Source organism: Gouania willdenowi, chromosome 10, assembly GCF_900634775.1.
Source record: "Gouania willdenowi chromosome 10, fGouWil2.1, whole genome shotgun sequence".
NCBI classification, from domain to species: Eukaryota; Metazoa; Chordata; class Actinopteri; order Blenniiformes; family Gobiesocidae; genus Gouania; species Gouania willdenowi.
In genome coordinates this window covers 42,468,747-42,482,757 of record NC_041053.1, presented here as the reverse complement: position 1 = coordinate 42,482,757, position 14,011 = coordinate 42,468,747, and the positions used below count along the sequence as shown (strand labels likewise).

Genomic DNA, 14,011 nt, shown 5'->3' with positions numbered 1-14,011 from the left:
GAATAAAAGTGTTTGTAAAGGAGTTAGTGAGTGAACGTTGCCCCCTGCTGGACAAACAGAACAATAACATTAGTCACTTTATGGAAAAACTCACACACACACACACACACATATATATATATATATATATATATATATATATATATATATAATGAATAAAGTGCAGAGCCAAAAAACAAACTCATTTTTTCATAAACATTTATTTTCAAGTAGTTTTAAGAAAAAATAGATTTTTTTACATGTTTTTTCTCTTTATATAGCTTTTTTTTTTTTTTACAGTACTTCAACTTTCTGTGCGTTTAGAAAAAAAATCGACATCACAACAACAGAGGCAGCGACGCAAAGGACTCTGGGAAACCTTTAACAAACTCACAACAGTGAACAAGTGGATCAGAACTGGATAAAACTAGTTTATTAAAGTGGTTTGATTAAAGAATTGTTGTGGTTGTATGAACTCTAATCTGGATTAAAGTAGCTTTCAGTAAACCATTTTAAACTGGTTTATTGAATGAATGAGACTGGTTTTTATGAAGTGGTTGATTAATCTAGATTAGATTTGAACTTTTAAACTAAAACCTAATCAAACTTAGATTAAATCAGACTAGTTAATAGTTTAAACTGGATCAGATTGTCTCTTCAATGTATTAAACTAGTTCTAAACTGTTAATCTGGATCAGATTAAACTCTAGAGTAGATCAAACCAACGTTACGTTAAATTAAAAAGCCTTCACTGAATATTACCAGTTATTAAGTCAATAAAGATCAATATTTTTTATTTATCAGATTAATAATGTAGTTTAAACCAGTTGTAAATGGATTAAAGTGGTTCTAATCAGTGCTAAACTAAACTAAACCAGTCCAGAACTGGTTCTAGACTCAGACTAACTGCAGATTTAACACTTAGAACCAGATTAAAGTGAGTTTTGTATTGATCTATTGAACCAATTGATCAACAGACTGAACTTACGTCACAAAGTTAAACCAGAGTCAAACTGGATCAAAACGTTCACACCAGCTGTAAATGTGACTTTGGAACCAAAACAAAGAAAGAAAAGTTTGTTTTTGTTCATGAAAAAGTGAAAGTGCTTCAGACACAAAATCAGATCATTTACATTCAGAGTTCACGCTAACGCTAACACGCACGCACACGCTAACGCACACAGGAAGGTGAACTTTTAAGAGCAAAGGGTTACTTTGGCACCACATGGAGGGGGGGGGGGCTGACATCGTGTTGATGATGTCACAGTGCGAGCTGTAGAGGTGGGCGGAGCCTGGCAGGGTCACATGGTGTGTTTCTGTTGTCCTGGAGTGAACTCCTTAGCGTACGGATTCAAACTGCTGTGGGTCTGAAACACAACAACACATTATTATTATCATCATTATTATTATTATTATTATTATTATATTTCTGTCTCATTTAGAACATTTAAAATATTTCTGACTTTTCTCTTTTTTTGGGGGGTGGGAGCAAAATTACACTTCATTTTTTAAATGTTTTTCCATTATTTAGCATATTTCTAATGTTTCTCATATTTCTATTATTTGAATTATCTCTAACATTTCTATTATTTCTAATATTTCTAACTGAACAAAGGTCATAAACTAGTTCCAGCGTCTCTTTAAAGAACAACATCTGAGCTGGAAAAGAAGTCCAGACGCGTGTGAGTTAGCTTAGCATGTAGCCACCACATGTTGTATTTCTATTTAACCTGACTCACCACCACCACCACCTCCACCTCCAGGTCCAGGTCCAGGTCCAGGTCCAGGTCCAGCCCCATCAGGACCATCTGCTCCTGGATCTGTCCCACGGTCACAGCCGGTAGGTCTCTGGACGGGATAAACCACTCCCACTGCTCCTCCTCCTCCAGCATCTCCTGGAAACAGCGCTCAATGAACTCCTCCTCCCTCAGCTCCTCCTCCACCTGCAGAAATAACCAGATAAAAAAGATTATTTTAAATGTCAGAATTCTGAGATTAAATGTGAAAAAGTTAGGAGATAGTAAGTCAGAATTATGAAATAACAGTTTAATAAACTCATAATTATTAGTATATATTTGTATTTTTTGAGCGAGTGGAAACATTTTATTTTATATAAATATAAAACGACATTTTGTGATGAGATTTTTTATTTTAAAAAAGTGATATTTTCCCCAAAACAAACAAGAGGTTTTGTTCAGTGTCAGAATTCAATTTGAATTTTGTTTAAAACAAAAAAACAATAAAACGATACATTTTTGTTTTAGGAAGTTCATCCATTTTTTTCTTCAGTTTTCCCTCATGAACCATATTATTTTATTAAAAATCTGCTCCTGTGTTTTTAAATCCACTGTTTGAACCAATGAGAGCTGATTAATTACTGTTTTAATGACAACAATAATAATAATAATAATAATAATAATCACCTGTCGGTCAAAGTCCTCCTCGTTCTCCATCCACATAAACTCAGCGAACGGGTTCTCGTCCATGTTCATCTGGTTGATCAGAACCACGTCGCTGCTCACGCTGGTGTTGGGGGGCATGTTGCTGAAGGTGGGCTCTCTCATCGCTCTGACACACCCCAAAGATCGCTGCAGTCCCCCACTACGGGATGGGATCTACCAGGACATAAGGAAGAGATCCATCAGCTTCATTCACCACATTCTCCCTTATTTCTGATCTGTTTATAGAGAAGTTAATGCATTTTAAGCTAAACTCACAGGAACACCACCAGTTGGTTATACTCATTAAAAACATATAAACGAAACCTTATCACGTGTAAAATAGTGGGAAAAATCCCCCACCTACTGTGAGAGGTAAGAATATCAGAATTATTAGACAAAAATACAAAAGTGATGATTACATTATTTTAAAAAGTCAGAAATAGAAGATAAAATAAAAAAATATGAGATGGAAAAACCATGATTATTAGATTTGATTTTAAATCATAAAAATGAGATAAAACGACTAATATATAAATAGAAATGTGATTATTTCAAGATAAAAAAGGCCATAATTAGAAGTTAAAAAGTCATAAAAGCAGTAATAATAAATAAATAAAACAAGTCAGAATTACAAGATAAAAAGTCAAGACATATTATGGGATAAAAAGTCTGTGAAAGACAAAACTCATAATCCTGTACATTTTAAACAACATTTTTCAGCAGCTTTATAATATATTTAATTTATTCTCACACAACTAATAAATGTGAGACAGTAAATGGCTCCGTGACCTACTTTTGTGTCCCAATAAACGACCTCACCCCCAGGTTTAAAACCTACAGTACCTTTGAACACCAATGTCACAGTTTTAAAGGTAAATTGTCTTTTTATTGACAGTTTTTTACCATAAAATACTGACACAATAAACCTGGCACAGCTTTGTGTGTAACACCGTGATGGCGCCGACACTAAAACAACAACAGTTGACAATTACACAGCAAACTCGGTAAAAAAACAGCCATATTGCAACACAACACGGACACACGGACACTTAGTGTCAGTGCAGCGGTGTCACAACGCGTGTGAAAGTGTTTAAATGTGAGAAACACGAAGACAAACCTGGTTTTGAGGCTAAAAAGGAGCAAATGTCGCACGGAGAAGCTGCTACTGTAATGGCTGCCAGTGTTTGTTTACATCTATGACGTCACCACCAGCCGCACCTGCCGTGGGTTGCCACGTTGGGCGGATTCCCGTCATACGATCACTATGGTAAAAACGTAAAAGTCAACAAAAGCAAAGCAAGTTAGTGAAAATTCTGAACGAGTTAAATGTTTACATGATTATTTGATATTTATTATAATAACATTCATTTATTATAGATTTATTTTCGTTGCTACAGCCTTTGTTGCATCCACAGTATCCGGAAAATACCTATACTATGTCTATGATTTTTGGTATGATTACTGTTAAAAAGAACGAGTGCACAACCTAATAATACAATTAAGTCCTAAAAGGTTCTGTGTAAAATCCCCAGAATATCATATATATTTACATGTATATTATTTATCTATCTATTCATTTGTCTTTTTGTATGCATTTATATAGTCCCTGCCTGTAAATATGCACATATCTTCTTATAGGATAAGAATTCATATATATATTCTTTATACTTTTAATATTATTTTTCTATTTATATTTTGTATTTATATTTCTATATATATATTGCCTTTATTACTGTATTGCACTTACTGTACTCTACTTTACTTTACTCTGTGCCAACAAAGACCATCTCATGCTGTGTGCTCATAGTTTTAACCATAGACATTATATTATAGTATTAATTTTGCAGTACATGACTGTATTGTAAAACTGAACTATAGATACAGTTTATTGTGTTAAGCAGTCGTTTTCACTCCACAAACTGAGGATTCCACAACCCTGAAGCAATGTTATAGAATAAAGACTTCTTCTAAAGTTTATTTATTTATTTATTTATTTATTTATTTATTTATTTATTTATTTATTTATTTATTTATTTATTTATTTATTTATTTGACAAAGGACTGGGCTGCCCAGGAGAATATGAAAACTGGCCATTGTGCTGAAGCTGAAGTCCAGAAGGTGGCGCTCGTGCAACCGTAAGAGTGCAAGCGGATAGTAAACACCATAGAAGAAGAAGAAAAATTAACGAGAGACCAGGAACGAAGTCTCGCGATACTTGAGCTTTCACTTGGAGCGAACGCGCATTTAGAAGACTAACGGTAAGCTCTGAAAAACATGCATTTACCCTTAAAATACGCGAGTTCGCTTCACGTTTATATGTGTTCGAGTGCTGTTTATGAGCATTAGAAGTTGTGCAGATGTGCCCAGCACTTTGTTGAGCGCGTGTGCGAGCGTTAGCATGTAGCATCGGGCTATCCGACGCACGCTAGCAAGCTAATAATAACATCGCTAAACGAAATGTAGGTTCATAACAAAACATTCTTTGAAGTTAAAGTATGTGTATAGATTGTGATTGTATTACGTAAAACGCATAAGCACTTTAATGGTAAAAGTGGATTAGCTTAGCTTTTTAGCTACATTTATTGTACAGTATATCCATAATGTTATGACCACCTGGATAATATTCAGGGTTCCCCATTTAACTTCTTTAAAAAAACCCCTAAAATTTAAATTGAATAATTTTTTCTTGAGAGCGTTTTAAAGATAAGATATGTCTTTAGACGTTCATAACATACTTATGTAAAGACTTGCTTAAAGTAGAAATCAGCTAATTGTAGTTCATTAGAATTTAATGTAAATGCAATTTCATTTCCAGCCCTTCATGAAATTGTAACAATATTTTGATGTCAGGACAGAGTTAATGTGGGAATGAATTATGAAAAACAAAAAGTTTGAAGGAAAAAAAGTTTAAGAAATGACAACGTTACAGTAATTATTGAATACTTGTTTCTTGTGTTTGCACAATTTATTAAATAGACAACATGAATATTGTTGCAACAACATTCTCAACATTATTATTACTACTAATATTGTTGTTGTCAATTAAGACTTTGTTTGAACTGGTAACATTTCAAATTGTTACAACAAATACTAAAACAATCATGAGTGTTTATTTAAAAATATGAACATTCAAATGAAAATACCAACGTTGTGGCAGTGTAAGGTAAAATATCAAACCAACAAATGTTTATTCAGCAAACAGACGACTTTTGAACTCCGTTTCTGGTGATTATTTAAGCATCCTCTTCTTCACCTTTAAGGTCAAAGGTCAGAGGGCGTTTCTGTCTGTGTTAGCTGCTCATGGCAAGGCACACCCTGGATAGTTCTCCAGTTCATTACATTCCCAACGGTTCACATTGGAACAGTTTTTAACTGTCACTTTTAAACTACAGTAAACTTGTACATTCTTGTTGAAGTTCTTTGTATGGTTCACTTCCTGTTCAATCCTGAGGGTAAAGGTTTAGCGTTTACCCTAAAGACGACTGTTCAGCTCACTGTTGCCTTTCAAATGTTCTGCTTTGTTGAGCATGCTACATTTAAAGGTGGTCTGCTGCTTCTGTCCACTTTATACACAGATAAATGTCACAGTGAGTGTTTAATAAATAGTAATAACCACTCCTTTAGTTCCCTCAGTGATGACGTCTCATCTCTGGTTTTTTTTCTGTCCTTTATCTGACGTTAGTTCTTCATCAGCTGAGCTCTGGTTTGATTCAACACTGTCTGTATTTCAACAGGAGAAATGTCACTTTGTCACATTGCTTTGACCAGAATAAGCTTAAAAACAACTGTGCTCCTCTTTTCCATACCAACATTGTGTGTAGTGGATCCAAACCAATCTGTTGGGGTTTGTCATCAGTGTGAAGAAGACTTTGTATTTCCTTTAATTCTCTCTGACAGCAGACCTTATACCTTTTCCTTAACAACTTTGTCTTAGTATTTCTACTTTTGAACAGAGAAGGATTTTAATTTTCAGAAGAATCTAGTGGCCAAAGTGGCTTTTATACCTCTGATCAAACGCTTCATGTTCTTTGGAAATCTTCAAAATGCAAAAAGAAAAGATAGGAGCAGGAGATGTTTAAAAATGTCCTCATCTCTGTTACATGGTCTTCTCCTCATCAGATGACTTTTCTGGCTATTAAACTTTTGAAATTAAGTTTGATGGGTTTAATTCAGTGAATTATTCTGTGACGTAGCTCAGTCTGTTTGCTACACATGCTAAACATTCAGCCTGTTGTTTCATGGAGGGAAACGTGTAATATTGTCTCAGAACATGCAGGTCATACAGTATATCTATTTCACTTTCAGGAGGTAAAGCATTGAATTTTTGCTTCGCTATATTTGCCTAAACATAAAACACATGTCTATGCTTCAACCACCAATGCGTGTGCGTGCTGTAGAGATCCAGAGGCGTCCGCGGATCGATAAAGTTTTAAAGAGAACTTAAAACAACTGGTTACCGTCACACTGCACGTTTACTGTAAACAGGGGAAGATCAATCACTGCTTATATTGTTTCAGACGGGACGGTAACAGACAAGTAGCAATAAACTCTGTCCATGCACTCAGTACGGATCAGGAAGTAGGCAGGATGACTCAACTCTGACCTTACATTACCATGGTTCCCTTAAAGGGACAAACCTCAGAAGGCCATCATTACATCGTGTGTGAGCGCATGTACGTGTGTTAGTGGTAACTGGTATTGTCAGTAATAATAAATAATTGATTGTTAATAATAATAAACTGTACAGCACTTTGGTCAGCTGAAGTTGTTTTTAAAATGTGCACAAATTACATTAGGCATGTGGCTTTATCTGACTGACCTTATTTTAAGAGTTTGCCTCTGAAAAAACAAACAGGTACGTTATGTTATGCTATAATAGTTAGAGGAAACCCAATTACGTCACAGAGAAAACATCAGCATACAGTGAAGGAAATAAGTATTTGAACACCCTGCTATTTTGCAAGTTCTCCCACTTAGAAATCATGGAGGGGTCTGGAATTTTCATGGAAGGTGCATGTCCACTGTATGAGAGATAACCTAAAAAGAAAAATCCAGAAATCACAATCTATGATTTTTTAACAATGTATTCGTGTGATACAGCTGAAAATAAGTATTTGAACACCTGTCTATCAGCTAGAATTCTGACCCTCAAAGACCTGTTAGTCCGCCTTTAAAAGTCCTCCTCCACTCCACTGTATTATCCTGAATCAGATGCACCTGTGTGAGGTGGTTAGCTGCATAAAGACACCTGTCCACCCCATACAATCAGTAAGACCCAAACAGTCAGCATGGCTAAGAGCAAAGAGCTGTCCAAAGACACCAGAGACAAAATTGTACAACTCCACAAGGCTGGAAAGGGCTACGGAGAAATTGCAAAGCAGCTGGTGAAAAAAGGTCCACTGTTGGAGCAATCATTAGAAAATGGAAAAAGCTAAACATGACGGACAATCTCAATCGGAGTGGAGCCCCATGCAAGATATCACCTCGTGGTAGGGATGTAACGATTCACTCAACTCCCGATTCAATTCAATTCACGATACTGGGTTCACGATACGATTTTCTCATGATTTATTTTACAAAATGGGAATGTTGACAAATGACTGAAAAATATTCCTTAATTTTTTGGGGGAAAATACTATACTATTTTCCTTTTATTTTTCATTGTCAAAAGAATCCCTTGATAAACTATTCAAAATGATGCAATTTAACTAAAAGTAAATCTTGAATGAAATAAATAAAGGAATAATACAAATGAAGAAGAAGCCTATTAATTTAAATTCTGGTTCTATAATAAACAATTCAGAACTGCATAATAGTTATTTTTCTTTTTAAAAGTGCAACTGAAAATGTATTTTGTTTAACAATTGGACTTTAAAAAAAAACAAAAAAAAACAGTCATTTTACTGTATTTACGTCAGATATTTGTTTGGACCAGCAGAGGGCGCTGGTAACCCAGTGGTCGGTTGGCATGCAGTTATTCCACCAGTGAAGAAGAGAAGCTATGCTAGCAGACAGAGTTAATAGAAAAACCTGACTTTTACAGATATTCAAGTAATATTACAGATATTCTTTCGGTGCTAAAGGAGTAAAGAATCATTTATGAGCATGTTTAACAGTAAATGGCAGCCAGAAAGAAAATAGTAGCAGATTCCGCCCGTCACGTCCGCTTCTGGAAGGATTAATAGATAGCGCCCTCTGCTGTTTAAAAAAAGTACTGCGATTCAATTTTCAGAGCATCGATGTGAACCGTGGTACCTATGAATCGATTTTTAACTGCCTTACGATTAATCGTTACATCCCTACCTCGTGGGGTCTCAATGATGCTAAGAAAGGTGAGGAATCAGCCCAGGACTACACGGCAGGACATGGTCAATGACCTGAAAAGAGCTGGGACCACTGTTTCCATGGTAACTGTTGGTAATACACTAAGACGTCATGGTTTGAAATCATGCATGGCACGGAAGGTTCCCCTGCTTAAACCAGCACATGTTAAGGCCCGTCTTAAGTTTGCCAATGACCATTTGGATGATCCAGAGGAGTCATGGGAGAAAGTTTTGTGGTCAGATGAGACCAAGATTGACCTTTTTGGTCATAATTCCACTATGCGTGTTTGGAGGAAGAAGAATGATGCGTACCATCCCAAGAACACCATCCCTACTGTGAAGCATGGGGGTGGTAGCATCATGCTTTGGGGGTGTTTTTTTGCTTATGGGACAGGACGACTGTACTGTATTAAGGAGAGGATGACTGCAGCCATGTATTGTGAGATATTGGCCAAAAACCTCCTTCACTCAGTCAGATCATTGAAGATGAGTCATGGCTGGATCTTCCAACATGACAATGACCCAAAGCACACAGCCAGGAAAACCAAGGAGTGGCTTCGTAAGAAGCATATCAAGGTTCTGGAGTGGCCTAGCCAGTCTCCAGACCTAAATCCAATTGAAAATCTTTGGAGGGAGCTGAAAGTCCGTGTTACTCAGCGACAGCCCAGAAAGCTGACTGATCTAGAGAAGATCTGTGTGGAGGAGTGGGCCAAAATCCCTCCTGCAGTCTGTGCAAACCTGGTGAAGAACTACAGGAAACGTTTGACCTCTGTAATTGCAAACAAAGGCTACTCTACCAAATATTAACGTTGGTGTTCAAATACTTATTTTCAGCTGTATCACACGAATAAATTGTTAAAAAATCATATTGTGATTTCTGGATTTTTCTTTTTAGGTTATCTCTCATACAGTGGACATGCACCTTCCATGAAAATTCCAGACCCCTCCATGATTTCTAAGTGGGAGAACTTGTAAAATAGCAGGGTGTTCAAATACTTATTTTCTTCACTGTATATTAAGTATTGCCATTCTGGTTGATTGTATGCATCAAAGCATCATCTCAAGGCAAGGGCAAAATATCTACATATATATTGTGTCTCGTGAAATAGCTTGAAATTATTAAGATATTAAAAAAGGCCATATCGCCCAGCCCTAACATTAGGTATTTACTGTATATCAGAGCCCGACCTGAAACCGACAATTAAAACCTTTTTTTTCCTCATATGAATTAACGTACATATTTACATTGGTTTTCGTGGTAATTAGGGCTGTCAATGAATATTCTAAATTCGAATATATATTCGAATAGTAAAAAAAAAATTCAAATTTGAACGTGAAAATGAATATTCGAATATTAATTAAAACATTATATATATATATATATATATATATATATATAATATTATGGGTAAAATACACCCGCGGTAGGATTTTATATAGTTCAATGGGTAGCAGGCGCAGCTGTCTGCTGTGCTCGCGCTGCTTGAGGGTCACAGACATTTCGCAGGAGTGACGTCAGGTCCCGACAGTGCATATGGAAGATGACAGACAGTGCACAGCCCAACTCGACAGCAGCAGTCAGTGATTTTAACCCCAACACGTCTAAATCGCCACAGATCTGGAGAAGTGTTATTGTGAGGAAAAGGGCGCATTTATGCTGCTTAAGTTACCTGGTTCCACGCTTTCATTGCCTCGTTCATTTGAAAGAGGAGCAGGTGCAGGTGGCTATTCTGGAGGAGATAAAACAAGTGAATGTGGCCAAAGGCACAGGCAGTGAGGCCGCTAGCGAACAACCCTGTGATCAGCAAACGCAACCCGCTGAGAAAACTGCGTTATCTGCTATGGGGTGTCTCTTCAGAGACCCGTATTGCAAGAACAGCCCAGACCAGGAGGACATCAGCCTGCTGCTTCAAAAAGAGATGTCAATGTATGAACAACAATCTCCAATTCCTGGGCAACAAAATCCTCTCATGTGGTGGAAAACTCTGTGAGATACCCTCACGTTGCTCAGATGGAAAAGAAATATCGTTCCATCCCCAGTTCATCAGTGCACTCTGAACGCGTATTTTCCACCCCTGGGAATATAGTAAATAAAGAGATCAGCACAGGCCCCTTCAAATGTGGACCGTCTTGTGTTTTTGGTAAATAACCTGTAGGCCTGGAGGCCTGATCCTACACCAGTGAAAGCACAGTTCGTTTTGTTTCCTTTTTTTATACAGCACCAAGAATGTAAGTAGCCTTTTTCGGTTTAATAGCACTTTATTTTTTTATGAACCTCAGGGTATAAGTTGTTTGTTGTCATATTTTATTTCACATTAAACAGAAGTATTACTAAAGTGTAGGCTACTGTACTTCAGTGAATAGATATTCATTAATAAAGTGGGTAGAAAAGTTCCATGTTTACTGCAGCTCGCTCGGAGCGTTTACTTCTATACTGTAAAAATGTTTCTGAAGCCTGCTACATATGGTTATGTACAGAGAGCATGAGGGTGCAGGAAATAATACGTTCAAGGTTGTCAAATGTTTTAGCTTGAATAATTTGTCCTGTATTAATTTGTCCTGTTATTGACCTAATGCATGTTATTGACAACATGCGCAACCAGATATATATATAATTGTCAATTTAAAAAAAAAAAAAAGATATTCGAATAATTCGAATATTGGGGGTGGAGTTAAGAGGGAATATTCGAACATCATTTTTGAGCAATTTTGACAGCCCTAGTGGTAATACTACTTTTATTAATAAACTGGGAATGTCAACATCAGATCAGCACGTCAAGCATAGGTGCGCAGTGAGCGCCGCGGCGTCAGAGAAAATGGATCTATTTACATAATCCATGTATCAAATGTAAGAATAATCCATGTTCTAGTGCAGAAAAAAGTATTGATTTAACAGTGGATGCTTGTGCTTCGAGCATGTCTATTTGTTCCCTCTCTGATCTGATCTGAGGACAAAGCACTGACAGCTGAAGCACATCACTTATTTTGCAGCCAGCATTCACTCACACACAGCTGTTGCTGGACATAGAATCATGTTTAGGAAAATAATCCAATTGTGATTTTTTTCCCTCAATAATATGCAATTATTTTTTAAGGGCCTCTTGTCATGTAGTTTTTAATGACAAGCAATAAATCAATCTTTCATAATTTAAAAAATCTGATTTATTTAAACTTTAAATAAATATAAAATATACATTTTAAAGCACAGATTACAACAATTAAGCAAACAAATCTGTGGCTTTACCTCTTCAATATTAGGGATGGGTATCATTAAGGATTTATCGATACTACTACTCTTATTGATACCCTTATCGTTACCTTACTTTTTTTAAATAAATGAAAAAACACAAATTAACAAAAAAACAGTATAAATAACTTTTCTTATCTAAACAAATATTCAAATCAAACATATCAAACATAACTTTGAGAATTATTGAGCTGTTCCTCTGATGCTGCTGCTGCACTGACTCATGACAACAAGGCTAACTATGTTGATTCATCTGTTTTAACAAATTAACTCACAACCACGTTTCTTGACCGGAAAAAGGTGGAGTACCTTCTTTTGGTTGTGGATGAGATCCTGCCCCAAGTGGAGGAGTTCAAGTAGCTCTGGTCTTGTTCACGGGTGAGGGAAGGATGGAGCGAGGGATCGACAGGCGGATTGGTGCTGCGTCTGTAGTGATGCGTAGTCTGCACCAATCCGTCGTGGTGAAGAGTCGATTTACCGGTCGAGCTACGTTCCTACCCTCACCTATGGTCATGAGCTTTGGGTCATGACCGAAAGAACAAGATCGCGGGTACAAGTGGCTGAAATGAGTTTCCTCCGTAGGGTGTCTGGGCTCTAGCTTAGAGATAGAGAGAAGCTCAGTGATCAGGATGAGCTCAGAGTAAAGCTGCTGCTTCTACGCATTGAGAAGAGCCAGATGAAGTGGCTCGGGCACCTAATTAGGATGCCCACGGACGCTTCCCTTGTGAGGCATTCAGGGCACGTCCCTCCGGAAGCAGACCCTGAGGAAGACCCAGGACATGCTGGAGGGACTGTCTCTCGGCTGGCCTGGGAACGCCTCGGGATCCCCCCGGAGGAGCTGGAAGAAATGGCTGGGGAGAGGGAAGTCTGGGCCTCCCTGCTAGGGATGCTGCCCCCGCGACCCGGTGTCACAGACTGAGTTTACCTCGTACTGAGATTGATTATGAGCATGCGCACTACCAGAAAATAAGTTTTTGCTACTTCCACCGTGCTGAGTGAGTGACAACTTGGGTAAAGTAATAGTGTCTAATGCAGCAATCTCAATACAAATAGGAATAGTTTATTCTCCAAAATATCATGATTATAAATTGCAATAAATTAACAGTTAACCTAATGTAACGTTACAATAAGAAGCTGTTGTATTCATATAAATCTGATCATGATAATCATATTTTTTATCATTGGTTGATTTTTTTATCGATTTTTGACTGATGTGATGTTTTAAGCATTTTTAAAACTCAGTACAGTAATCAGTGTGTGACATTGTGCATGGCTAATCCAGCACAGGTAAATCTCAGTATGTAGCAGTCACGTACTGAGATTGTAAAATAATCTCACTACGGAGGTAAATTCAGACCGTGACACCGGCAACGGATAGGTGGATGGATGGATGGATGGATGGATGTTGCTGATATTCTACCAATATTCATTTTGTCTTCTTTTTGATTAATATGTTAAGTTTTCATTTATTCAGACAACTGTTCCTCAGGAACGAAAACGAAAAGAATCTTACTCAAATTATTATGTGGAAGTCAAGGACACTTCAAAGGAATCATCAAAGCAATCAACAGATACCTCCGTGTAAGACTGGCAGTTGTCAGGAGATCAAGGTGGATTTCCTACGGAACAGTTGAGTCTGAATAAATTAAACCTTAAAATAAAATGTTTCTTCCTGTATCCTGTGTATATCAAAGTTCTTCTTTCATGTATTTGTTGATTTATCGGCTTTTTAGTCCTCAAATATGGGTTGGCCTCTGATTCATACCCTTAAATGCACAGGTACTAATAATTTGCATAATAATGTATTTATCTCTACTAACTTCCACTGCTGTTCCTCCTTAAATGCTCTGAGTTGTATTTAGATCAGGAAACACAGGATGGTCCAAAATAGTGACTTTATTCTTCTCCAAGTTCTTTGAACTGTTGAACATTCCTTGGTTCCACTGAAGGATTATAAAAACATCTAGAACGGATCAGATCATCTCAATAAAAACCATCAGGATGCTCAGGGGAACTTTTC

At 37.0% G+C, this 14,011-nt stretch overlaps 2 protein-coding genes across 4 annotated transcripts in view; one reads left to right on the top strand and one right to left on the bottom strand.

Moving 5' to 3' along the window:
• Positions 1–224: 224 nt before the first annotated feature.
• LOC114471172 (polyadenylate-binding protein-interacting protein 2-like) lies at positions 225–3,654 on the bottom strand. The gene is made up of 4 exons (XM_028459792.1): positions 3,538–3,654; positions 2,403–2,594; positions 1,719–1,922; positions 225–1,346 (listed from the first exon to the last, which is right to left on the bottom strand). The coding sequence occupies exons 2-4, from the start codon at positions 2,541–2,543 to the stop codon at positions 1,281–1,283; spliced, it is 411 nt and encodes a 136-aa protein (XP_028315593.1). The 5' UTR covers positions 2,544–2,594; positions 3,538–3,654; the 3' UTR covers positions 225–1,280.
• A 959-nt stretch (positions 3,655–4,613) lies between these two features.
• The window catches only part of matr3l1.2 (matrin 3-like 1.2), a 32,873-nt gene continuing 23,475 nt past the window's right edge, over positions 4,614–14,011 (top strand). For 2 of the 3 annotated variants that reach the window (XM_028460527.1, XM_028460525.1), the window contains exon 1: positions 4,614–4,679. The gene's annotated coding sequence lies outside the window, so the exon portion shown is untranslated. The remainder of the gene's footprint in view (positions 4,680–14,011) is intronic. The other variant, XM_028460526.1, reaches the window with a different exon arrangement.